The sequence below is a fragment of the Phyllobates terribilis genome, unplaced genomic scaffold, assembly GCF_046119375.1.
Source record: "Phyllobates terribilis strain yellow unplaced genomic scaffold, ASM4611937v1 Scaffold_5__5_contigs__length_657084704, whole genome shotgun sequence".
Classification (NCBI taxonomy): domain Eukaryota; kingdom Metazoa; phylum Chordata; class Amphibia; order Anura; family Dendrobatidae; genus Phyllobates; species Phyllobates terribilis.
In genome coordinates, this window is record NW_027362765.1 from 497746981 (window position 1) to 497772294 (window position 25314).

Sequence of the window (25314 nt, forward strand, 5' to 3'; positions counted from 1 at the left end):
CTTATTCAGCACGCATCCTTTCTGCCATTTACGCCTTCGCGCATTCAACTCTGGAGGGCACCATAATGAGCATGCACTCCTTTCCTCTTTCTTTTACAGTGGTCATACACAGTGTTAATGTCAAGCCTCGCTCTGATGACATCCTTCACTTACCACATGTCCTCCTAGTGCTCTGAGGGTGGTTGAAGATTAGTCCACTCCAAGCAGCAAAGTGCAAAAATCCACAACAGATTTACCTAGCACACAATGAATCACCTATTTCTATCTAATTATAGATAACTCGTAGATAATACAGTATTTTTGTATTGTTCTTTTATTAAGGCAAAAAAAGCAAAACAATGAAATAGAAGAAGCCCATATATTTCTGTTCATCATGCTGAAACGTGAAAAGATACCTATAAATCTCATAGTTGAGATGTTACTCAAGCTAGACCTTATAATCAAGAAGACGTCACAGATAGGTTTCCCTCTATTAATAAAAAATTGATTATGTTTGCGTTGTCATCAGCAGGAGTATGGTTATGGCTGTAAGACAATAACATTTTTAAGCACTACTGTACACAATGATACAAAATGAATTTAAGTGAAATCATACAGTATATGTACTTGATCTACAACAACAGATATTTTACCTTGGTTGGCGGTGGTGCAGATTTCTTGGTCTTCTTAGCTCAATAACTATGAGTTCAGCATAAAATGTGTGATCAGTGTGGGAGCAATGATATCAATAGATTTGACATAGTATTAGGCTTTATTAGCCTGCTACTATTAATCTTTTCTATCTTGGTTTTCTTCCATCGTTATTAATAACTTTTCGCAGTCTGGCCCAGAACAGCTGCTGCCCATCTGCATCTTCCGGCCACTTCAGGTAGGTTTTCTTGTCTAGGATCTTAGTGAGTTTATGGTAATACTGAAGTTCTTCTCTAGGGATGTCATCCAGGAACACCAGGATAAGGGAATCTTTACTCTCTGCTACGAGCCTGTATGTTGCCATTCTTATCTCCAGGGAGCACCAGTTACTCTGAAGGTAACTCCGCGTGATAACACAGATTGTCCACCTGCTGCTGTAGATACTGTCCACAATGTTCTCCACAATGTCTCTGCCAATCTCAAAGTCTCGGTTATGGATACACACTTTAAAGAAAGGTGGACCGTTTTGCTCCAAGTTAGGGAGAAGTTGCTCAGTTACCCATTGTTCATTGTGGTTATTATATGACACAAACACATCATATTCATAGCGATCCCTTTTTCTGTGCCTACTATTCAGCCAAAGTCTGATTGTATAAAACATGTACAGTATATACCACCAGATACTTTCATAGACGAGGGAGATAGACATAAATAGCAAAGTAAAGACAAATGTCAATATAAACATTATAAAATCTAGATCGCTCTGACAATTATTCAATAAGAATGACACTAAATTCATGTTGGTTTCATATACATAACATTCCTGATTGTGGAAATTAATTATAGACACGGAAGTTCCAGCTTCAAGCCATGTCAATAGCTCACTAAACTTACATTGGCAGGGAAATCTGGTTTGCAAAAAGAGAATGTATTTCAGGTTAGGCATTACGGCAAACACGTTTCCCTTCATCTCTTGAATGATCTGGTTTTCAATGAATAGAAATTCCAGCTGCTTTAAATCACGGAAAATATCTTCTGAATCAAACTGATCAATTCCCGAATTTTCTAAATACAAAACTCTGAGATTAAATAACCCATGAAATAGCTCGTGAACATTTATCTGACCATATTTATCCATCTTGTCTGTGTCCTTCAGATGAAGAAAGTTCAACATTGGTAAATGTTTCATGCTGTTATTAAGAGTGAGGTAATAAGAGCTTGAGGCGTAGTAAAGTTTTTCGAGCTTTGCAAATTTGGAGAATGGGTTACTTTCCATCTCAAAACACTGTAAATTATAGATATTTTTTAAGTGCAGCTCCTTAATTTCGCTGAACACATAATTATCACAATCCATAAATATGTCTTTTGAATCTAATTCCAAGTATTCCATCATTGGAAAAGAATCTAAATATTCATTTACTAATTGCAAATTTTGTTCTGTTTTTGCAGACAAATACTGAAGCCAATGTCCTACAGAGCGCCACCAAAATATATCAAGCATGTCGTCAAAAGTCACCCTAAAGTCTCGGAGATTTATCATGGATTTAAAAGCGTTTCCATCGATTTTATATAATATGTTCTCATACAAATTCAAATGTGTTATTGAAAACAGATCCTGAAATGTCGACTCACCTATAAGAAATATGCTGTTATGCTGTAAATTTAAAACTTGCAGGTGGCTTAGACCATCGAAAGCAGAATCATCAATGTAGTTAATGCGATTATAATCTAACGCCAAGATGCGAAGATTTTTAAGGCAGGCAAATTGAAGTTTTTGGACCCTAGTTAAATAATTTATGGATAAGTTAAGGTAAACCAGATCCATTTCCAGAGAGGAGTCATTTCCACAAATCTTCACATAAGTTATTTCATTATTGCATAGATTAAGTTCTAATAAACTGTTGAGCCTTTTTATTTGATTCAAGTGAATTGCTTGCAAGTAATTATAGGACAAATCTAACTTCTGTAACCTCTTGCATGAGCCGGTAGATGTGCTGAAATGACCTATGGCATTGCCTATTAACAAGAGTTCCTTGACTTTAAAGAAAGAAGCAAACCTGCAAATATCAAGTGAATAACAAGAATTTCCGAAGGACATGAAGGTCTTGATTGTTTTAATACCAGATGATAAGATGTATTCAATATCAAGTCCAGTCATTTTGAGACAAAAAAATTCCAAATGAGGAAAATTGGACAGAAAATTGCTTTCCGTTACCCATGGCTGATTTTGACTCACATGCAGGTAACTGATGTTGAAGTCCATAAACTGGCTATTGCTTGAAGGATAGTGTGAGGTTAAACAGCCAGACTCTTTCAATTCTTGAATATTATTGCAAATAACTGAGAGTTTTTGCAAATTTTTTAACTCTTTCAAGATTTCCAGTACTGTACTTAGGCAAGTGATGTTGTTATATTCCAGAATTAAGTTTGTTAAGAGAGGCAGATGGTTAAATATGGAAGAATTCAAATGTGATAAACTCAGACCAGATAATTTAAGTTCTTGCAGAGCATTCAATCCATAAAATGTATCTTTATGTAGATTCATATTACCATCCATAGCTCTTGACTTTATCCATAGGATGGAGAGCTGAGAGAGACCTTTAAAAGCTTCAGCATGGGTAATAAAATCTCCATGTATGTAAAGTGCTTTTAAGCTGGTAAACTGGTTGAAGGACTTTGTGTCTATGGTGTCTCCCAGGTAATTTGTAAGACAAAGCCAGTCAGAGTCCAAAGGGACCTCCTTCAGTGACATTTTGAGATCTTCCACCATGTCACAACTTACAGCAATTGTAAAATCCAGCTCCTCAAATTCAGAACACAAACCAAACTTCAGATCCACATATAGTGAATAATACTTCTTTTCCAGCACTTGACATTTCTTTCTCAGAATGCACTGACTAAAAGAAAATGCTGAAATTAAGTAAATAATCCATGTCAAAAATGATCTGCAGATATTCATGATGGATTGTTTCTGTGCATATGGGAAGGCAACCATGCATAAAATGTTAGTTTGGAAATTTAGGAACTGTAGAAATTTACTTTTTTAGCACATTTATCACTTCCCTTATGAAAAGGGGAAAGGTGACACTATAAGTAGGGAAGTACACACATCTGTTATGTAAGGCTTCAAAAAGCTTTCTCATCACTTTTTTTGAAAACTGACCAGATGTAAGGAATCTTTAAAAAATAAAGAAATAAGTGTTACTTACCCTTCCGAACCTCCATTGCTGCAGAGCTGCCACTCAGGTGATCTCCACCAGGACTCGAAGTGATGACATTCTGCCCATTCATTCACCTCACTGATGAGGCCACTGATTGGCTGCAGGAGCAGGTGACTTATGATATCTTGTCCGTCAGTCTTTTGACTCTGCAGGAAATCAATGGCCTCAGCGGTCAGGAGACTGAATGGACAGATGTTATCACTTTCGGGCCTAGAGGAAACTGCAGAAATATTGGGCTGAAGAACGATCCCTTCCCCCTATTTAGTTATCAAAAAGTGGTGAAACCCCCCATTTACAGGGAATCTGTCATCAGGTTTTCCTTATACCAACTATCGTCACCACCTTTGGGTCGCATTTAAAAGCAACATTTTTATAAGGGCAGGCTGTATAGGAGACGCAGTGGTTATACCAGCAAACGCTGCATTACAGTCCTGTGTGCTCCTGTTTCTGAAATTGCTGGACTTAGCTCCAGGTCTCGGGGGCCAGGAAAAATCGTTTTTTTTTCATCTAAATCCTCTTTTTTTTTTTCCTCCTTCACACTGTACAAATACCCGTCTTATTAACCTTTTGGTGTCCCCCCCCCCCAAAAAAAAAAAAAAAGTCTGTCTCTGATTTTTCAGAGACAAATATATCTGTTGAAAATAGTCTGGTGTAGGCCCGAGAAATAGAAGTGTGGTTTTGCAGTTCCACGGGTCAAATCTCTGTATTATCCTGCTTTTGGCATTTTTTGCCGTAAAAAAACAACTAATAGTGTCTCCCTGATTTTTCAGACACAATTATATCTGTTGAAAATAGTCTGGTGTAGGCCAGAGAAACAGAAGTGTGGTTTTGCAGTTCCATGGTTCAAACCTCTGTATTATCCTGCTTTTGGGCCATTTGTATCTAAAAAAAAACTGTTTGAGTGTGTCGCTCACTGTTCAGCCGCAAATATATATATTTAAAAAAGTCTGGTATACACCAGTAAATTCTAACTGTGGTTTTGCTGTTCCACAGTAAAAAATCTCTATTATCTTGCTTTTGCCATTTTTTGCCGTAAAAAAAAAACTAATAGTGTCTCCCTGATTTTTCAGACACAAATATATCTGTTGAAAATAGTCTGGTGTAGGCCCGAGAAATAGAAGTGTGGTTTTGCAGTTCCACTGGTCAAATCACTGCATTATCCTGCTTTTGGCATTTTTTGCCGTAAAGAAAAACAGTAATAGTGTCTCCTGATTGTTCAGACACAAATATATCTGTTGAAAATAGTCTGGTGTAGGCCCGAGAAATAGAAGTGTGGTTCTGCAGTTCCACGGGTCAAATCTCTGTATTATCTTACTTTTGGCATTTTTTGCTGTAAAGAAAAACTAATAGTGTCTCCCTGATTTTTCAGACACAAATATATCTGTTGAAAATAGTCTGGTGTAGGCCCGAGAAACAGAAGTGTGGTTTTGAAGTTCCACGGGTCAAATCTCTGTATTATCCTACTTTTGGCATTTTTTGCTGTAAAGAAATTTTTCAGACACAAATATATGTGTTGAAAATAGTCTGGTGTAGGCCCGAGAAATAGAAGTGTGGTTTTGCAGTTCCACGGGTCAAATCTCTGTATTATCCTGCTTTTGGCATTTTTTGCCATAAAGAAAAACTAATAGTGTCTCCCTGATTTTTCGGACACAAATATATCTGTTGAAAATAGTCTGGTGTAGGCCAGAGAAACAGAAGTGTGGTTTTGCAGTTCCACGGTTCAAACCTCTGTATTATCCACTTTTGGGCCATTTGTATCCAAAAAAAACAGTTTGAGTGTGTCGCTCACTGTTCAGCCGCAAATATATCTATTTAAAATTGTCTGGTATACCCCAGTAAACAATAACTGTGGTTTTGCCATTCCACGGTAAAAAATCTTTATTGTTGAGCTTTTGGTATTTTTTCCGTAAAGAAAAACAGTAATAGTTTCTCCCTGATTGTTCAGATTGTTTAAAAGAGTCGGGTGTAGGCCAGAGAAATAGAACTGTGATTTTCCTCTTCCACGGTTCTAATCTACTTTTTATTACCCTTTTTCCATTGATAGTGCGAGTGTAAGCTATTTTACTTCCTTTACAATGGGCAAGGCGCATGGCAAGGGACGTGGAACTGGACGTTCTGGTGATCGTGCGTGCAGAGGACGGGGCCGTGGCCAAGGTGAAAATGTGCCACAACCAACAGCCACATCTTCTCGCTCCCACTTCTTGACCGAATTACTAGGGAAGCACAGAACAACACCAGTATTGCGAACTGATCAGTGTGAACAGGTTATTAATTGGATAGCAGATAATACTTCCAGTTACCTGTGCACCACCACCTCCGGTCTATCTTCCACACGGTCAACTCTTAGTAGCCGTGAGTCTCGACCACATACTCCTCCTCACCCTGATGCTCCTTCCTCCCACCATGCCGAGTGTCGTCAGACAGCAACTGATACCACACTTGGACACTCTGAAGAGCTGTTCACTGGTCCATTTCCAGATTTGTGCCCCTCGCCTGCTCCGCTTGAAGTGGTGGAAGAGGAGATCCCATGTAGCGATGCCCAAATATTTGAACAGCCACGGCCACAGGAAGTCGACGCTGGCAATTTGTCACAAGAGGTGGACGATGACAAGACACAATTGCCAGGAAGTGTGGAGGAGGATCGTGGTGCGCAAGTGGAAGAGGAGGAGGTGGTGGATGATCTAGTAACTGACTCAACGTAGCAGGAGGACATGCAGAGTGAGGCCAGCAGCACACAGGGGGAGGGAAGCAGAGTACCACAACAGGCAGGAAGAAGCAGTGTGGTGGCCGCACGCAGAAGGCAGGCAACAGTTCCCCGTAACACCAACACGAGGGACGTAGAATTTTTTTAAAGACTATGCTGATAACTCCAAAAAGGCCATTTGTACCACCTGCCATGCCAGCATCAGCAGGGGTGACAAAACTACCAGCCTGACCACCACCAGCATGATCAGGCACATGGAAGCAAAGCACCCGACTTTGTGGGGTGAACCCCAGGGTCCACGACCAGTGTCAGCGGGTGTCACCACTGCTTCTTCCACTGTTGTGCGTGCAATAGAACCCCCCGTTGTGTGTGCAAGGCAATCCCCTGTCCATACTGCATGCAAAGATGCCCCCTCCTCTCAGTCTTCACTTGTTATAGCAGTTTCTCAAGAAACAGCATCCACGTCCACGTCCCACCGCAGCGTTCAATTGTCCATATCCCAGACCTTTGAACGAAAGCGGAAATTCGCAGCCAACGCCCCACAGGCCACAGTCCTAAATTCGCACATTTCACAACTGCTTGCGTTGGAAATGCTGTCTTTTAGGCTGGTGGAGACGGAATCCTGCCGCAACGTTATGGCGGTGGCCGTCCCTCGGTACTCGGTCGCCAGCCGACGCTATTTAGCCCGGTGTGCCATCCCCGCACTACACAAGCACGTGTCCCAAAACATCTGCCGTGCCCTCAACAACGCAGTTACTGGGAGAGTCCACCTGACAACGGACACGTGGACAAGAGCTTGTGGCCAGGGACTGTACATCTCCCTGACGGCACACTGGGTAAACATAGTGGAAGCCGGGACCCAGTCGGATCATGAGACGGAACACATCATCCCACACCGAGGATTGCGGGCCCTATGTCAGTCAGAGTTTCCCCCACAGTGTACAGCTCCTGCACATCATCCTCCTCCTCCTCATCATGTTCAGCCTCCATCTCAGATATCACCACATCAGTTACAAGCTGGAAGCACTGCAGTACTGCCTCCGCCAAGCGGCAACAGGCTGTGCTGAAACTCATAAGCTTAGGTGAGAAACCTCACACTGTTTGTGAATTGTGGACAGCTGTGAAAGAGCAGGCAGATCTGTGGCTGAGACCACTGAACCTACATCCAGGCATGGTCGTGTGTGACAATGACCGTAACCTGGTGGCGGCTCTGAGGTTAGGCGAGATCACACACGTACCATGCCTGGCTCATGTGCTTAACCTCATGGTTCAGCAGTTTCTTAAATCGTACCCCGAGTTGCCAGATCTGCTCGTCAAAGTACGCCGCCTGTCAGCTCATTTTCGCAAGTCGGCTACAGCTTCCGCCGCCCTTGCTGTGTTGCAGCAGCATTTGCAGCTTCCGTCACACCGACTGGTGTGTGATGTCCCCACACATTGGAACTCTACCCTTCACATGTTGCAAAGTATTTGTGAGCAGAAGAGAGCAGTTGTGGAGTACCAGCTGCAACAAGGCCATCGATATTCAGGTCAGACTCCACACATAAGACCTCAGGAGTGGAACTGGATGTCTGACATATGTACCATTTTGACAAACTTTGAGGAGTCCACCAAGATGGTAAGTGGCGATGACGCCATCATTAGCGTCAGCATTCCACTTGTCTGTCTTTTGCAACGCTCTCTGCAGAGAATTAAAGAGGAGGCATTGCAGCCAGAGTATGATGAGATGGATCAAGAAGCCGTAGCGGTCGATTACACACAGCCCAGCCTCATCTCATCCCAACGTGCATTGGGGGACAATGAGGGAGAGGAGGAAGAGGAGGAGGAAGAACAGGAGCTGTTATCATGCGCTGTAGACGGTAGTACCTGTACAAGTGTCATACAGTCGGTTCAGCGTGGGTGGCCTGAGGACAGGGGGGAGGAGGAGGAGGAGAGCATGGTCAGTCGTCATCTTGGTGAGGACACGGAAATCTTGCCAGTTACCAGTCTAGCACGCATGGCTGACTTTATGTTACACTGCCTTAACCGTGACCATCGCGTTGTCAAAATGTTGGGTGACAGTCATTACTTGTTGGTGACACTTTTAGACCCCCGCTACAAGGAGAATTTTCACTCTCTTATTCCTGAGGTGGAGAGGTCTACAAAAATGGGCAGTACCAGAAGGCCCTTGAACTGTTAAAAAAATTCCCATCTGAACACGCTAGCGGCAGAGGTCACAGTTCGTTGCCCAACCAAGGCGTACATGCGAGAGAGACGCAACTCCAATCCAACAGAGGCAGGGGAACACTGTCAACGTTCTGGGACAGTTTTCTCAGACCCTCCCTTCGGACAGACCCTGAGGCGCAGGGTACTCTCACAAGAAGTGGAAAGTTTCAAAAGATGGTGAGGGAGTACCTTGCCGACCGTACCAGCGTCCTCCGTGATTCCTCTGTGCCTTTTAATTATTGGGTATCCAAGCTGGACACTTGGAATGAACTCACTCTGTACGCCTTAGAGGTCCTGGCCTGCCCTGCCGCTAGCGTGTTATCGGAGCGTGTTTTTAGTGCCGCTGGGGGAATTATAACTGATAAGCGCACTCGCCTGTCAACTGACAATGCTGACAAGCTGACCCTTATCAAAATGAACAAGGGCTGGATTGGGCCAGACTTCTCATCACCACCAAATGACAGCAGAGTAACATAAAGTCAAATCCACTGTGTTATTTCGGGAGGTGTATTCCCATGCACCGCTTCACACCCACACATGGGTATACGCTTCCTCATTTCGGCTGTTTTATGTTCTTCTCCTTATCCTCAGCCTCCACCACCACTATACCACCAGGGTGACTGTGGTCCGTGTTTCCATTATTGAAAGTTCCTCCGTCCTTATTTTTGTCATCTTTTGCTTGAAAGGCATAAGCAAAGACTGTGGGAGACCCACTCCCCAATAATGGGAATAATATTTTTAAGATGCTGTACTGTATGGCTCTTGTAAGGGGCATTAAAACCGTCTTGTTAAACTACTGTGACCTCCACCACTTTTCCAAGGGGCATTAAAACCATCTTGTTAAGCTACTGGGACCTCCACGTCTCTTCCAAGGGGCATTCAAACCGTCTTTTTAAGCTACTGTGACCTCCACGTCTATTCTGAGGGGTATTAAAACCGTCTTGTTATACCACTCTGACCTCCACGTCTCTTCTGAGGGGCATTAAAAGCGTCTTGTTATACCACTCTGACCTCCACGTCTCTTCTGAGGGGCATTAAAAGCGTCTTGTTATAACACTCTGACCTCCACGTCTCTTGTAAGGGGCATTAAAAGCGTCTTGTTATACCACTCTGACCTCCACGTCTCTTGTAAGGGGCATTAAAAGCATCTTGTTTATACCACTCTGACTTCCATGTCTCTTCTGAGGGGCATTAAAAGCGTCTTGTTATACCACTCTGACCTCCACGTCTCTTCTGAGGGGCATTAAAACCATCTTGTTATACCACTCTGACCTCCACGTCTCTTTTGAGGGGCGTTAAAAGCGTCTTGTTAAGCTACTGCGACCTTCACGTCTCTTCTGAGGGGCATTAAAACCATCTTGTTATACCACTCTGACCTCCACGTCTCTTGTAAGGGGCATTAAAAGCATCTTGTTATACCACTCTGACCTCCACGTCTCTTCTGAGGGGCATTAAAAGCATCTTGCTATATCACTCTGACCTCCACGTCTCTTCTGAGGGGCATTAAAACCATCTTGTTGAACCACTCTGACCTCCACGTCTCTTCTGAGGGGCATAAAATGCGTCTTGTTAAGCTACTGCGACCTCCACGTCTCTTCTGAGGTGCATTAAAACCATCTTGTTATACCACTCTGACCTCCACGTCTCTTCTGAGGGGCATTAAAAGCGTCTTGTTATACCACTCTGACCTCCACGTCTCTTGTAAGGGGCATTAAAAGCATCTTTTTATACCACTCTGACCTCCACGTCTCTTCTGACGGGCATTAAAAGCATCTTGCTATACCACTCTGACCTCCACGTCTCTTCTGAGGAGCATTAAAAGCGTCTTGTTATACCACTCTGACCTCCACGTCTCTTGTTAGGGGCATTAAAGCCGTCTTGTTAAGCTACTGGGACCTCCATGTGTCTTCGAACGGGCACTGCATTTCCTCCTAATTTTTGGAAGCTTTTGCTTGGAAGGCATAAGCAAATACTATGCGAGACCCACTCCCCAATAATGGGACTTATGTTTGTAATATGCTGTACTTCATGGCTCTTGTAAGGGGCATTGCAAGTTGGTCCGTCCTAATTTTTGAAAGCTTTTGCTTAGAAGGCATAAGCAAATACTATGGGAGACCCACTCCCCAATAATGGGACTTATGTTTGTAATATGCTGTACTGCATGGCTCTTGTAAGGGGCATTGCAAGTTGGTCCGTCCTAATTTTTGGAAGCTTTTGCTTGGAAGGCATAAGCAAATACTATGGGAGACCCACTCCCCAATAATGGGACTTATGTTTGTAATATGCTGTACTGCATGGCTCTTGTAAGGGGCATTGCAAGTTGGTCCATCCTAATTTTTGGAAGCTTTTGCTTGGAAGGCATAAGCAAATAATATGGGAGACCCACTCCCCAATAATGGGACTTATGTTTGTAATATGCTGTACTGCATGGCTCTTGTAAGGGGCATTGCAAGTTCCTCATAATTTTTGGAATGCCTTCCATTCACTGCTTAGGCTAACAGTGTACAGGAGACCCAGTTGGTATTAATGGAAAAAACGGTTTAGTTAAGGCCCTCTGACCTCCATGTCATTTCCAAGGGGCATTGGAGTGCCTCAAAATTTTTGGTAGGCATTGCACTCACTGTATGCCCTATAACTGTGTAGCCGAACCGCTCCTTTTGTTACAGAAACATATCCTACAAGACATGTGTGGTTGACTGGCCTGATATTGATGTGAATGGTCCCTGTTCCTCCTGCTCTTTATCCTTTGCCACTACCTCATCCATCATTTATCACTTGAAGCTTTGTTTTAACGGGAGTCATAGAACTGGGATAGTAGCAGGAAAACATCCAGCAATCCTTGGAGGAGGTAGGATTTGCGCCAAAATGCTGACCACCTCAGGCCTAGCCGCTACTACATACATGCGATTGCATTCCAAGAAAACAAAGCAGATGCTAACTTGTATCATCATTATCATGGTCCTCACCTTGGCACTCTCAACTCCCCTGATGGAGAAGCCAGGGCCCACCAGAGGAGTCTGGTTCTCTGGTGGTATCATCCAATGCTGCCCTAAAGCAGGCCGGACTAAGAAAAGTGTGTGGGGGGGAAGTTGACAGGAGAAATAGGGGCAGCTGGGGACCGTTTATGGACACCCGGCTGCCCCCAGGCGGCCGGGGATCGTGTGTGGACACCCGGCCGTGGGGCGGCTGGGGACCGAGTATGAACACCCGGCCGCCCCCTGGCTGCTGGGGACCGAGTGTGGACACCCGGCCGCCGGCCAGCTGGGGACTGAGTATGGATTCCAGGCCGCCAACGCAGCCATGACGTGGTGGCCAGATTCCGCCTCCACATGCCTAAAAGGCCCAATTTCAAGTGCAAGCAAGCAAGCAAGCAGTATGGTATTGCAGCCTGGGGGTGGTTCGCAGGCTGCATACTTGCGCTTGCATTGCAAGGAATGGGAGAGGTACAATAGAACAGTGCCCTGGGACAAGAACTTGCACGGGGATAGTTGCAAGTCTGCATCTTCTGAGGCGGCAAGGATGACTTCTGATGGGCACACTTTTAGGCAGTGACCTGGGTGTCAGAGATGCTTCCAGGGGTCTTCCCCATGCTGTTCCCATGTCTTTTCAGCACTGTATGCATGTGTCACACAGCACATGGCCAGATAAGGTTGTAAAATGTTAAAATGACATTTCCCGGTGAATGCATTTGTCACGGTTCAAAGCAATACAAAAGTGCAAAAACGTATTAAAAATGCTACTTGTGAATGTAGCACCCCGAGGGTTCGGTTGCTACAGAGGTATTGCATCTCACCCAGATGTGCGATATCTCACTTCCAGGTAAGGATGGAGTGTGGCTCAGGACCCTAACACCCACATGCACTACACCACATTTCCGGGGGACAGCTCGACGGTGCTCCCATTAGTTATGCAGGCACGAGTGAGCATGTCCCTGGCTGGAGTGGGGGGAGGGAACACCTAGAGAAGGGAACCCGGTAGTGTGTGCGTGGGGGAAGTAGATCCTGGGTGCACTCTGTACAGGAGTATAAAGGGAGGCACCATCTTGGAAAGGGAGAGAGTTGAGAGAGGAGAAGACAGGGAGCAGAGCTGCTTTATGGGCTCTGCTCCACAGGCAGGCCCTGTCAGGAGGCCTGAGCCTGGAGGAGGAAGAGGAGCAGACTGGGCTCCAGGAAGGACAGAGGGGACCCCAGGGGTGTGGACTGGCTGGTAGCCACCACACGCCCGCCGCTACCTGAGTAGGGGGGTCAGGTCAAGAAGATGGGAACCGGATCCCAAATTAGTGGAGGAGAGAAACTACCCTCAACTAAGAACCGGAGGCTGCGACATTACATGTGGAGCAGCCCCTCACCACACCCGCTAGGAAGGCACCACATAGGACCTGGGAAACGCAGGCCAACGTTTGCCCACCAAGAAGGTCCGAGGCAGCTGGACATAAGCGTGGTCACTAGTGGGGTTGAAGACCAGAGACAGGGGACATAAAGGGGGTCCTGCAAAGCACTCCAGAAAGACCTGGGAGTTAACCGAGCCCCTCACCTGGTGAGCACAGCGCGACACAGGCGGCCACCTCTGCAGCGGTGGCCTGGAGCAGTAACCGAGTAACCGTGAGTAAAGACCCTGAACTGCACCACCAAGACTCCGAGTTGTCTTTGTTGCGCTCGTGTACCACCATCACCCCCATCATCTATCCCTGCTGCCCTGAGGCCATACCCCTCCCGTTGGGGGTTATACCACCACGCTGCACATCCTCATACACCTGGCCTCAGTGGACTGTTCTGCAGCGGCGGCTTCAAAGCCGCACTCAACGGGTGGCGTAGTCGATCAAGTTAACATCTACTGCCATAGACCGCCACTTAGTCTGACTCCCTGGGCACGGACCGGATCACCGCCACGAGACTACAACCCTCAAGAGATCCGGCTCCGGGTAAGCTCCCGCGTGCGCAACGCAGCGCGACACAGGCCCAGGGGCGCGTCATTAACATAGCCCAAGGTGTGGAGGAGTATTTTTTTTGGGGGGGGTTATTTATTTTACCTTATACACAAGTCTTTACCCTGGAAAGGATGTTCCTTAACATATTTCACAGGAAAGCAGTTTCAGTTTCGTTTTTGAACGTTTTATTGTGAGCCATTAAAAGTGGCTTAATACCTCTGACCACGTTGTTGACAGCAGTGACCTGGGCATCAGAAATGCTTCCTGGGGCGATCCCCATGCTGTCCCCATGTCATTTGAGCACTGTCACTATCGTTTTGGGCACTTGTTAGGCTTTTAAAAGACTGCCGGGGGTGCCGCGCCAAAAATGCTCGGGTCTCCCATAGACTAACATTGGGCTCGTTGCTCGGGTCGAGCACCCGAGTATCACGGCGAGCTCGGCCCAAGCTTTAAGCACCCGAGCATGTTAGTGCTAGATCAACACTAGTAGGGAGCTGTGTAGTCCATCATACTGTGTATGGGGAGCTGAGGGGTTCATCATACTGTATGTATGAAGCTGTGAGAGTCCTTCATACTGTGTGGAGCTGAACTATGGGGGTATCATACTGTGTGGTTGGGGGCAGTATACTGTGTGTGGGAGGCTGTGGGGTCCATCATACTGATTGGATGTGGGCTTTGGAGGCCGTCGTATTGTGTGTGGATACAGGCAGTGGTGAACATCAAAACTGTGCACAGGGGGCACTAGGAGGCCATCATAGTTTATGAAGACTGTGGGACTATCATACTGCATGTGAGGGACTATTATACTCTGTGTGGGGTCTTGTGGGTTTTATCATATTGTGTATGTGGTGTTGTGAAGTCCATCATACTGTGTTGGATGGGTGGCCATGGGGTACTGTGTATGGATGGGGTGTTTTAGGGGCATTATACTGTGTGTGAAGGGGTGCTGTGGGGGCATTCAAACTATGTGAAAGTTTTAATGTGTGGGGTCGATTATATTGTGTGTTAGGCGATGTCAGCAGCCTGATCAGCTCATCTAATCATGCTGCTGACATTAAATCCATGCTGCACAGGAGTAAGTAAGCACTCCTCCTTCATTGCTGATGAGGTTAGCGCTCCGATTGGAACCAAAGATACAGAGGACATTTGAGTGTACAATATGGGGGAAATTAGTAAGAGAACAGTATATGGGTAAGTGTAAGGAAACAATATGGGTGAGGAAAAATGTGAGGGGGCACAGTATAGACTCCAGTTTTCAAGAGCCAACAACAGATCATGTTTTCAGGATTTCCTTAGTATTGCACAAGTTATGGAATTTTTACCTGGGCAATACTGAGGAAATCCTGAAAACATTTTCTGTTGGTGGCTCTTGAAAACTGGAGTCACATTTTCCTCACCCATATTGTTTCCTGGAGTTTTGGAACACTGGTGTAGTGTTCCAAAGCAGGACCTGACACACCTCCTGCCTGTGTCTGATTGACAGATCTAATGCTCTGCAATGTAAAATCCTTAGTACAAATCACAAAGGTCAATATAAATGCTTCTCAAGTTCACTATACTTCACAAACAAGCTCAAGCTATATCGGCTCAGCTTTTAAGGAAGATACATAAAACTACGACTAAAAATTACATTTTATTTCAAATCTTAAAACCATCAGTAATAAAGGAAATTAAAAAGCAGAGGCCTTTGGGTTCCATCCACCGAATATTTCATGTAATATTGACAAAGAACACAACTCGGTCACAGACCTAAATGACGTTCCCAAATTAGCACAAGTATATTACAGAGCCCCATAAATTACTACATCAATTATAAAAAAGTGTACCAGCAAAGAGATCTCCAAAACAGAAAGAAGAAGAATAGCTCTTGCTACTATGCCCAAATTATGGATTGCTTAAAGATGCTGGATCTGATTGTCCCCCAACTAAATATGTAAAGTGCAAAGTGCATGTGTAAATGAAATCTCTTGTCTTATATAGGGACAATTAGATACACTGTGGTAAGCGATGAGTTAAAGAGGGCTATGCATGTATACTTACATGAAAGGGACTGGTATGGAACCTGCCCCGACGACGCCGTTTCGCAAGTGCTTCTTCCAGGGGGGCGTGTATACATGTACGTAGTGTCCCGTTTATATGTGATGGTAGTCAGCTGATTGGGATCATGAATCATTGGTGGAGTGGTACGGCGTGTGCGCTCATTACTAGGACTTCCGTTTTTAGTCAAAGTGACTTCCGGGGTATAGTGCTTGGCACGCATGCGATGAAACGCATGACGTGTCTATTGCGCATAACCGGAAGTCAGACGGGTCCGTTCATGCGCAAGCGCGCTCTCCATAGCAGGATCCCCATATAGAGGTGGCGTAGCTGGAACGGGGCGTGTCGCAAGGCAGAAGTATGTAAATATTATAGCTGAAAGGAAAAATGAAAAAATAAAAAATAAATATATAAATGAAGTGAAGTGTATAATAAAAAACTATGTATAAGAACTAGTGTGGTGTAAAGTGCCAGCAATATAGTGAAAAATGGTGATAAAAGCTATGCTTAAAAAGATATCAAGCGATTCTAATCATAGAATTTGCTCAATGGCACCTAAAGGTATGCAGAAGCATATAGTGTTAAGAATCATGAATGTGTTAAATGCCAATGTATGAATGTGTTATGTACGTATAAAACCAATACACAATGATGAGTTACTGTATAAAGGCCAATGCACAATGCCAAGGTGACAGTGTATAGATGAAAAATAACGTGCAATGTGAGGTGATAAACTGTGTAAAGGCATTGTATTCAGTGAAATGCTAACCTACCCATCCAGTGAAGTACTGACATACCTATGTGTCAATTAGACATACAGTGTATATAAAATTATAATATGTATGCAATAAACTCAATAGGAACAGTGCAAAAAGTGCCCAGGGAATAAGATAAAAATAAGAATATAATGGTAAACCAGAACATAATCTGGCAATGTTGAATAATCAATGTACAATGATTAATACCAAAATCAATAAATAATACATGATGCTGATAAATAAATAAAATATAAATTATAAAGTCCATATGACTCGCCCCCTGGGCCGCGTGGGGAACCCGGAACCGGGCCTCTGGTGGGATGCTGGGGGTGGTAGTCTCAGTGTGGCGGCGACCCGGTCTGTGGCTAAGGGTGGTCAAACCAGTGGCAGTCTTAGTGTAATAACAAATGTCCGACTACGCCACCCGTGGATTGCGGTCAGTGGGGACCGCCGCTGAGTTGCAGGTCGCTGGGGCTGATGTTGTAAGCGCAGCCAAGTATGGGATAACTCCCCACGGGAGAAGTATTGCCTCAGGGCAGCTAGTGTGGATGATGGGAGTGATGGTGTGAACGTCCCAGTACTAATGGTGCTGGTGCAGCGATGAAACACAGAGACGTGTGGTGTAGTTCAGGGTCTTTACTGATGGTATAAAGCAGACCCTCCCGGGAGTACTGGTTAGCAGTAGAGGCCTGGTCAGTCTGTGAGCAAGCAGGATCTCCCCCTGGCCAGGTGGAGTTGTAGGCCTCCCCGTCTATCTGCACTCTTTCCTGGCTACCTTGCTCTATGCGGGTAGAAGTAGCCCACGTCCCTGAGTATACCGTGTGGTGCTCACCCGTATGGCCGGGGACTTGGGGCCTTCTGTTAGCCTCCGCTCCACGACGGTGGTGCTGGTCCCTTGCTTGTGACCGTGCCTCCGGGCTTCTAAGGCCAGAGGACCAGGAATCCCCTGCCGGTTGGATTCTGCTGCTGGACCTGGATGTCCCCACAGCCTTGGACTCTGTGTCCGGGTTTAGTGTCTTCAGCCAAGGCAAGCTATCTAGCTTCCAGCCTCTGGCTCTCACTCCTGCTCCTACAGAGCTCCTGCTGTATCTTTCCCTCTCCAAGCTCTAACTCACCTAATCCTGCCCCAGACCCAGTTTATAAGGGCAGATTCCTCCCCTCCCAGGTCTGGGCGGGCAGTGTTGCATGCTTAGGGCTCCTGACCAGAGAAACCTCCCACTTGCTCTCAGACATAATATTTCTATTACTGTGGCAACCAGACCCCTGGGGTGCCACACATATGTTATACTTCATACTTTCTTTCACTTTTTCTTTATGGTCATGTTGAAGACAATCAGGCTCAAAATGAAGACACACCGGCCGCCTTACTGCACCTCCACATGCCAACCCCAAAAGGATCCGTTCAAGAACCATAGTCACAGCGAGAGACCGCCAACAGGTACTAAATATAAATAAATAATTTAAAACCACATAGAAAACAGACACAATAAAATGATACCTCGCTAGTAGTGTTGAGCGATACCTTCCGATATCAGGAAATATCGGATCGGATTGGATCGGGCCGATACCCAAAAAGTATCGGATATCGCCGATTCCGATACCGGAAACCAATGCAAGTCAATGGGACACAAATATCGGAATGAAAATAAACCCTTTCTTTCCTTGTAGGTTAATTCTACATGAAGGAAAACAACTAACAATAATGTAGAATGTATTGTGGGAGGTGGTTGCCCAAATCGATGGGAACAGTGCTCACAGTGAAACATGAAAAGCCGGCAATTCAGCAGCGGCATACACCGGTACCCGACAATTTATAACAGAAAGAATAGAGCTTCACACATAGATTAGATAGATAGAAACATGTCAGTCACATATATATGAAGTACAGTGACAGTGTTGCTTACTGTACTTGTCATTTAGTGTAAAGGATTTATTAAAAAAAATATTAGTGTTTTCATGCACCGTCTCTTTAAAAAAGCCGGCCGGCAATTCAGCCGCGGTACCCGACAATTTAGAATAGAAAGAATAGAGAATCACACATAGATTAGATAGATAGAAACATGTCAGTCACATATATATGAAGTACAGTGACAGTGTTGCTTACTGTACTTGTCATTTAGTGTAAAGGATTTATTTAAAAAAATATTAGTGTTTTCATGCACCGTCTCTTTAAAAAAGCCGGCCGGCAATTCAGCCGCGGTACCCGACAATTTAGAATAGAAAGAATAGAGAATCACACATAGATTAGATAGATAGAAACATGTCAGTCACATATATATGAAGTACAGTGACAGTGTTGCTTACTGTACTTGTCATTTAGTGTAAAGGATTTATTTAAAAAAATATTAGTGTTTTCATGCACCGTTTCTTTAAAAAAGCCGCCGGGAATTCAGCATCTGTACCCGACAATTTAGAATAGAAAGAATAGAGAATCACACATAGATTAGATAGATAGAAACATGTCAGTCACATATATAAGAAGTACAGTGATAGTGTTGATTACTGTACTTGTCATTTAGTGTTAAAATAAAGGATTTATTAAAAAAAAATTGGCGTGGGGTTCCCCGTAATTTTAGTCTCTAGCGGAGGTTAAGCAGATGGCTGGGGCAGATGTTTGAAGCCTGGGAAGGGGGTAATACCCACGGAGCTTCCCAGGCTACTAATATCAGCCCTCAGCTGAATACCTAGCCTTTACTAGCTATTAAAATGGGGGACCCCCCCAAAAAAATGACGTGGGGTCCCCCCTATTTTAATAGCTAGCAAAGGCTAGGCAGACAGCTGGGGGCTGATATTAATAGCCCAGGAAGGGTGCCATGAATATTGGCCCCCTCCCAGGCTAGAAACACCAGCCGTCAGCCGCCCCAGAAATGGCGCATCCATAGGATGACCAATTCTGGCACTTAGCCTCACTCTTCCACGCTGCCCTGGTGCGGTGGCAGGGGGTAATAGGGTTGGGGTTCATGTCAGCGCCAGCTGCCATGAAGCCCAGGTTAGTAATGATGGGCGTCTATAAGACACCCCCATTACTAATCTACAAAGTGTTAAAAAGAAAAAACACACTACACCCAGAAAAAAATAATTTATTTGAAATAAAACACACCATTTTATTTAATTCTTAATTTACTAAAAAAAAAAAATAGTTACCTGTCCACGTTCCTGCGCTGATCTCCCATGCACAGCTGTCACAACTGGAGATGGTGACAGCTGTGCATGGCTGCTGTAAGCTCATGCTGCCGGGAACGCGTCCGCTCCCGGCAGCGGGAGCCCCTGACTGAGGTCACCGGAGTGCATTCAGGCAGCGCAGCTCCGGAGACCTCCTTTACGGCACTGCTGTACCGTGGGAATTTCTCACGATACAGCAGGGCCATAATGGAGCTAACCGGAGCAGCGCTGCCTGAACTCCGACGAACCTGCTTATGCAGTGACGGGGCTGCTTTACGGCCCCGTCATTCTAGCGGCGGCAGCGGTTCAGAGCGGTCACATTCTATGTGGCTGCTCTAAACTGGAGATCTTCGTGGGACACACGTGGACTACTACGGAGGGGTAAGGATAAGGTTGTGGTTTATTATTTTAGATTTTGTTACAGGAGATCGATGGCTTCGGGGAATTAGGTGTCTAGGTGAGTATAGGTGTAGTTTTTTATTTTTTACTTTATTTTAGGTGGCGATCGGCGGGGACAGGTAATGTATAAACTAATTTATTGCAGGTAACCACTGGCCACCAATGACATGTATTTAAAATTTATTGGGGACACAGTAGGGCAATTTAAATAGCAGGATCAGGCTGATGGGAACTACTGCTCCTATTGAGCTGATCCTGCTGGCACGAGTGGACGGGGGACAGACATAGGCCGATGGGAGTAGTAGTGTCACATCGGCCTATGTCTGCCTGCACGCACACACCCCCCAAACATCGCACAGACATCGTGCACACACTCGCAGACATCGCACAGACACCGCACACACTCGCAGACATCGCACAGACACCACACACACCCGCAGACATCACACACACACTAATCATGACGGGCTGATGGTCTGGGAGGTGAGGCTTATCTGTGCGGCCGTGGGAAAGTTCATGTGAGGTCAAGCAATGCAGTCAAGCATGAACTCACATGAACCCTCTGAGGGCACCGCGGCTACTTCAAATGAACAGCTGATCAGCATCACCTGATACCTCAGCTGTTCATTTGAAATAACCGGCGGGAAAGCGCAGCACAGAACGGGAAAGCCGGCGGTGAAGTCTTTTCACTGCCGGCTTCCCCGCCCGGGTCCTTCGCTCCCCGCTCCTTGGTGCTGTGCTCCCCGCCCGGTCCTAACTTACGATCGGGATTGTAGGTGGCGAGCGGAGGATCGGGGTCAGAGGCTTCGGGGAAGCAGTATGGGGCTGTGTGATTGTTTAAAAGCCGGCGCCTTTTTAGCGCCCGCCGGCTTTTAAACAATCAGGAGAATTCTCCCACACTGGGATGGCGTTCTGATGACAGGCTGGATCGCAGCTGAGCGCTGCCATCCAGCTTGTCATCCTTCAGAGACACTGCAGAGCGCAGGCATTATGGGAACTTCCAATTCCGGTATTCGATATTGTAAAAATATCGGAATTAAGTATCGGAATTCCGATACCGCGAATATCGGCCGATACCCGATATTTCAGTATCAGAATGCTCAACACTACTCGCTAGGTAAAGTAAGAGATTAAAACGAACAGTATATGATATTATGTTAGGCCGATAAACGGACGGAATAATATGAAAGGAGGTAAAGATCTATGGATATTACCCACAGAACCAGTATATTATAGAAAGGCCGAAAAACCGAATTGTTTATTCAGGCCCTGAGGTGAAACCGTACCCAATCTAAAGATCCACTTGCTTTCAAGTCTCGCCAGGGCCTGACCCAAGTCACCACCCCTACTCCCCATATCGATCTGGTCAATGCCTTTAATTCTCAGCCCTTTAGGGTCACTATTGTGATAAATTTTAAAATGTCTAGGGAGGGTTCTCAAACCAGACACCTCCTCCATGTGGATGGATTTCTCAATATCCAACACATGTTCCCGGGTCCTTACCTTTAACTTCCGAGTAGTGAGGCCAATATAGATTTTTTTGCATGGGCACTCTGCATAGTAGATGACGCCTTTGGAATCACAAGAGAGGGTTTTTCTAATTTCATAGATCCTACTATTATCGTAATTAGAGAATTCCGTACTATTGGTCATGTTTTTACAGGCCTTACACCTGTCACATTTGGCAAAACCAAACCTCTTCCTACCGGATACAGTGGCAAATTGGTCCCTCTCATAGTAGCTATGTACCAAGGAATCTTTAAGATTCCTTGATCGTCTTGCTACCACAATTGGCTTTGAAGGTAGGATTTTTCGTAGGATGGGGTCGGTTAGAAGTACAGCCCAATGTTTTTTCAGAATGTCCGTAAGCTCCGGCCATTGGACATTGTAGTCGGATATGAATCTGACTACCTGTTGGTCGCCCATCCTTTTGTCTTTCGTACCAAACAATAGTTGTTCTCTATTGGAGTTTACTGCTTTACTGTACCCAGCTTTAATGTTCCTATGGCTATAGCCCCGGTCCTTAAAGCGTCTAATGAGGTCCTGGGAGTGTTGAAAAAAGGACTCGTTGTCAGAGCATATCCTCCTCAATCTAAGAAACTGTCCTGTAGGGATGCCCCTAATTGTGGATGGGAAATGAGAAGTGCTGTGCAGCAGGGAGTTGGTCGCAGTATCTTTTCTATAGACATCAGTCATAATATGGCCGTTACCAGTGGTCCACATATGTAGGTCCAAAAAATTGACCTCCCTACCCTGCTGGAATGTAAGCTTGATGTTCAAGTCATTCCTGTTTAACTGTTGTATAAATCTCTCCAACTGTACAGCAGTGCCCTCCCAGATGAACCAGATGTCATCATTACTTTACCTACCGAGGCATCATTTTATTGTGTCTGTTTTCTATGTGGTTTTAATTTATTTATTTATATTTAGTATCTGTTTGCGGTCTCTCGCTGTGACTTTGGTTCTTGAACGGATCCTTTTGGGGTTGGCGTGTGGAGGTGCAGTAAGGCGGCTGGTGTGTCTTCATTTTGAGCCTGACTGTCTTCGACATGAACAAAAAGAAAAAGTGCAAGAAAGTATGAAGTATAACATATGGACTTTATAATTTATATTTTATTTATTTATCAGCATCATGTATTATTTATTGATTTTGGCATTAATCATTGTACATTGATTATTCAACATTGCCAGATTATGTTCTGGTTTACCATTATATTCTTATTTTTATCTTATTCCCTGGGCACTTTTTGCACTGTTCCTATTGAATTTGTTGCATACATATTATAATTTTATATACACTGTATGTCTAATTGACACATAGGTATGTCAGTACTTCACTGGATGGGTAGGTTAGCATTTCACTGAATACAATGCCTTTACACAGTTTATCACCTCACATTGCACGTTATTTTACATCTATATGACGCGCCCCCTGGGCCTGTGTTGTGCAGGGAATACCCGGAGCCGGATCGCTGGGGGTTGTAGTCTCCGTGGCGCCGACCCGGTCCGTGCCCTGGGTGGTCAATTCAGTGGCAGTCTTATTAGTGAGATAATAGTCCGACTACGCCACCCGTGGATTGCGGTCAGTGGGGACCGCCGCTGCAAGGCAGACCGCTGAGGCAGGTGTTGTGTGTGCAGCTAAGAACGGGATGACTCCCCACGGGAGGAGTATAGCCTCAGGGCAGTTAGTGTGGATGATGGGAGTGATGGTGTACGAGCGCAGCAGGAATAACTCAGAGTCCGTGCAGTGCAGTTCAGGGTCTTTACTGATGTTATAAAGCAGACCCTTCCAGGAGTACTGGCTAGCAGTAGAGGCCTGGTCAGTCTGAGAGCTAGCAGGATCTCCCCTGGCCAGGTGGAGTTGTAGGCCTCCCCGTCTATCTGTACTCTTTCCTGGCTACCTTGCTGTGTGCGGGTAGAAGTAGCCCACGTCCCTGAGTATACCGTGTAGTGCTCACCCATACGGCCGGCGACTTGGGGCCTTCCGTTAGCCTCCGCTTCACAATGGCAGTGCTGGTCCCTTGCTTGTGACCGTGCCTCCGGGCTTCTCTAGCCAGAGGACATGGAATCCCCTGCCGGTTGGATTCTGCTGCTGGACATGGATGTCCCCACAGCCTCGGACTCCGTGTCCGGTCTTAATGTCTTCAGCCAGGGCGAGCTATCTAGCTTCCAGCCCCTGGCACTCGCTCCTGCTCCTACAGAGCTCCTTGCTGACACTTTCCCTGTGTCTGGAACTGTCTCCAGGCTCTGACTCCCAGACTCTGACTCACCTAATCCCTCCCCAGACCCAGTTTATAAGGGCAGATTCCTCCCCTCCCAGGTCTGGGCGGGCGGTGTTGCATGCTTAGGGCTCCTGACAAGAGAAACCTCGCACTTGCTCTCAGATGTAATATTTCTATTACTGTGGTAACCAGACCCCTGGGGTGCCACATATACACTGTCACCTTGGCATTGTGCATTGGCCTTTATACAGTAACTCATCATTGTGTATTGGTTTTATACGTACATAACACATTCATACATTGGCATTTAACACATTCATGATTCTTAACACTATATGCTTCTGCATACCTTTAGGTGCCATTGAGCAAATTCTATGATTAGAATCGCTTGATATCTTTTTAAACATAGCTTTTATCACCATTTTTCACTATATTGCTGGCACTTTACACCACACTAGTTCTTATACATAGTTTTTATTATACACTTCACGTCATTTATATATTTATTTTTTATTTTTTCATTTTTCCTTTCAGCTATAATATTTACATACTTCTGCCTTGCGACACGCCCCGTTCCAGCTACGCCACCTCTATATGGGGATCCTGCTATGGAGAGCGTGCTTGCGCATGAACGGACCTGTCTGACTTCCGGTTATGCGCAATAGACACGTCATGCGTTTCATCGCATACGTGCCAAGCACTATACCCCGGAAGTCACTTTGACTAAAAACGGAAGTCCTAGTAATGAGCGCACTCGCCATACCACTCCACCAATGATTCATGATCCCAATCAGCTGACTACCATCACATATAAACGGGACACTACGTACATGTATACACGCCCCCCTGGAAGAAGTACTTGCGAAACGGCGGCGTCGGGGCAGGTTCCATACCAGTCCTTTTCATGTAAGTATATATGCATAGCCCTCATTAACTCATCGCTTACCACAGTGTATCTAATTGTCCCTATATAAGACAAGAGATTTCTTTTACACATGCACTTTGCACTTTACATATTTAGTTGGGGGACAATCAGATCCAGCATTTTTAAGCAATCCATAATTTGGGCATAGTAGCAAGAGCTATTCTTCTTCTTTCTGTTTTGGAGATCTCTTTGCTGGTACACTTTTTTATAATTAATGTAGTAATTTATGGGGCTCTGTAATATACTTGTGCTAATTTGGGAACCTCATTCAAGTCTGTGACCGAGTTGTGTTCTTTGTCAATATTACATGAAATATTCGATGGATGGAACCCGAAGGCCTCTGCTTTTTAATTTCCTTTATTACTGTCGGTTTTAAGATTTGAAATAAAATGTAATTTTTAGTCGCAGTTTTATATATCTTCCTTAAAAGCTGAGCCGATATAGCTTGAGCTTGTGTGTGAAGTAATGTAAAATCATTGCAGAATGTGAGATCTGCAATCAGACCAGGAAAAGTGGATAACTAGTGTTGAGCGAGCATGCTTGACACTGCTCGGTACTCGCCCGAGCATCACGCTACTCGGGATGTTCGGCGAGCACTGAGCATTTCCGGGTTACTCGGACGGGAGC

General features: G+C 45.1%; 1 protein-coding gene across 1 annotated transcript; it reads right to left on the minus strand.

Moving 5' to 3' along the window:
- Positions 1 to 297: 297 nt before the first annotated feature.
- LOC141271291 (uncharacterized) lies at positions 298 to 3651 on the minus strand. The gene has a single exon (XM_073681411.1). The coding sequence runs from the start codon at positions 3623 to 3625 to the stop codon at positions 779 to 781; it is 2847 nt and encodes a 948-aa protein (XP_073537512.1). The 5' UTR covers positions 3626 to 3651; the 3' UTR covers positions 298 to 778.
- Between the last annotated feature and the right edge of the window lie 21663 nt (positions 3652 to 25314).

Coding starts and splice junctions, on each gene's coding strand:
- LOC141271291 (XM_073681411.1), bottom strand. CDS start 3,625: ATGGTTGCCTTCCCATATGCACAGAAACAATCCATCATGAATATCTGC.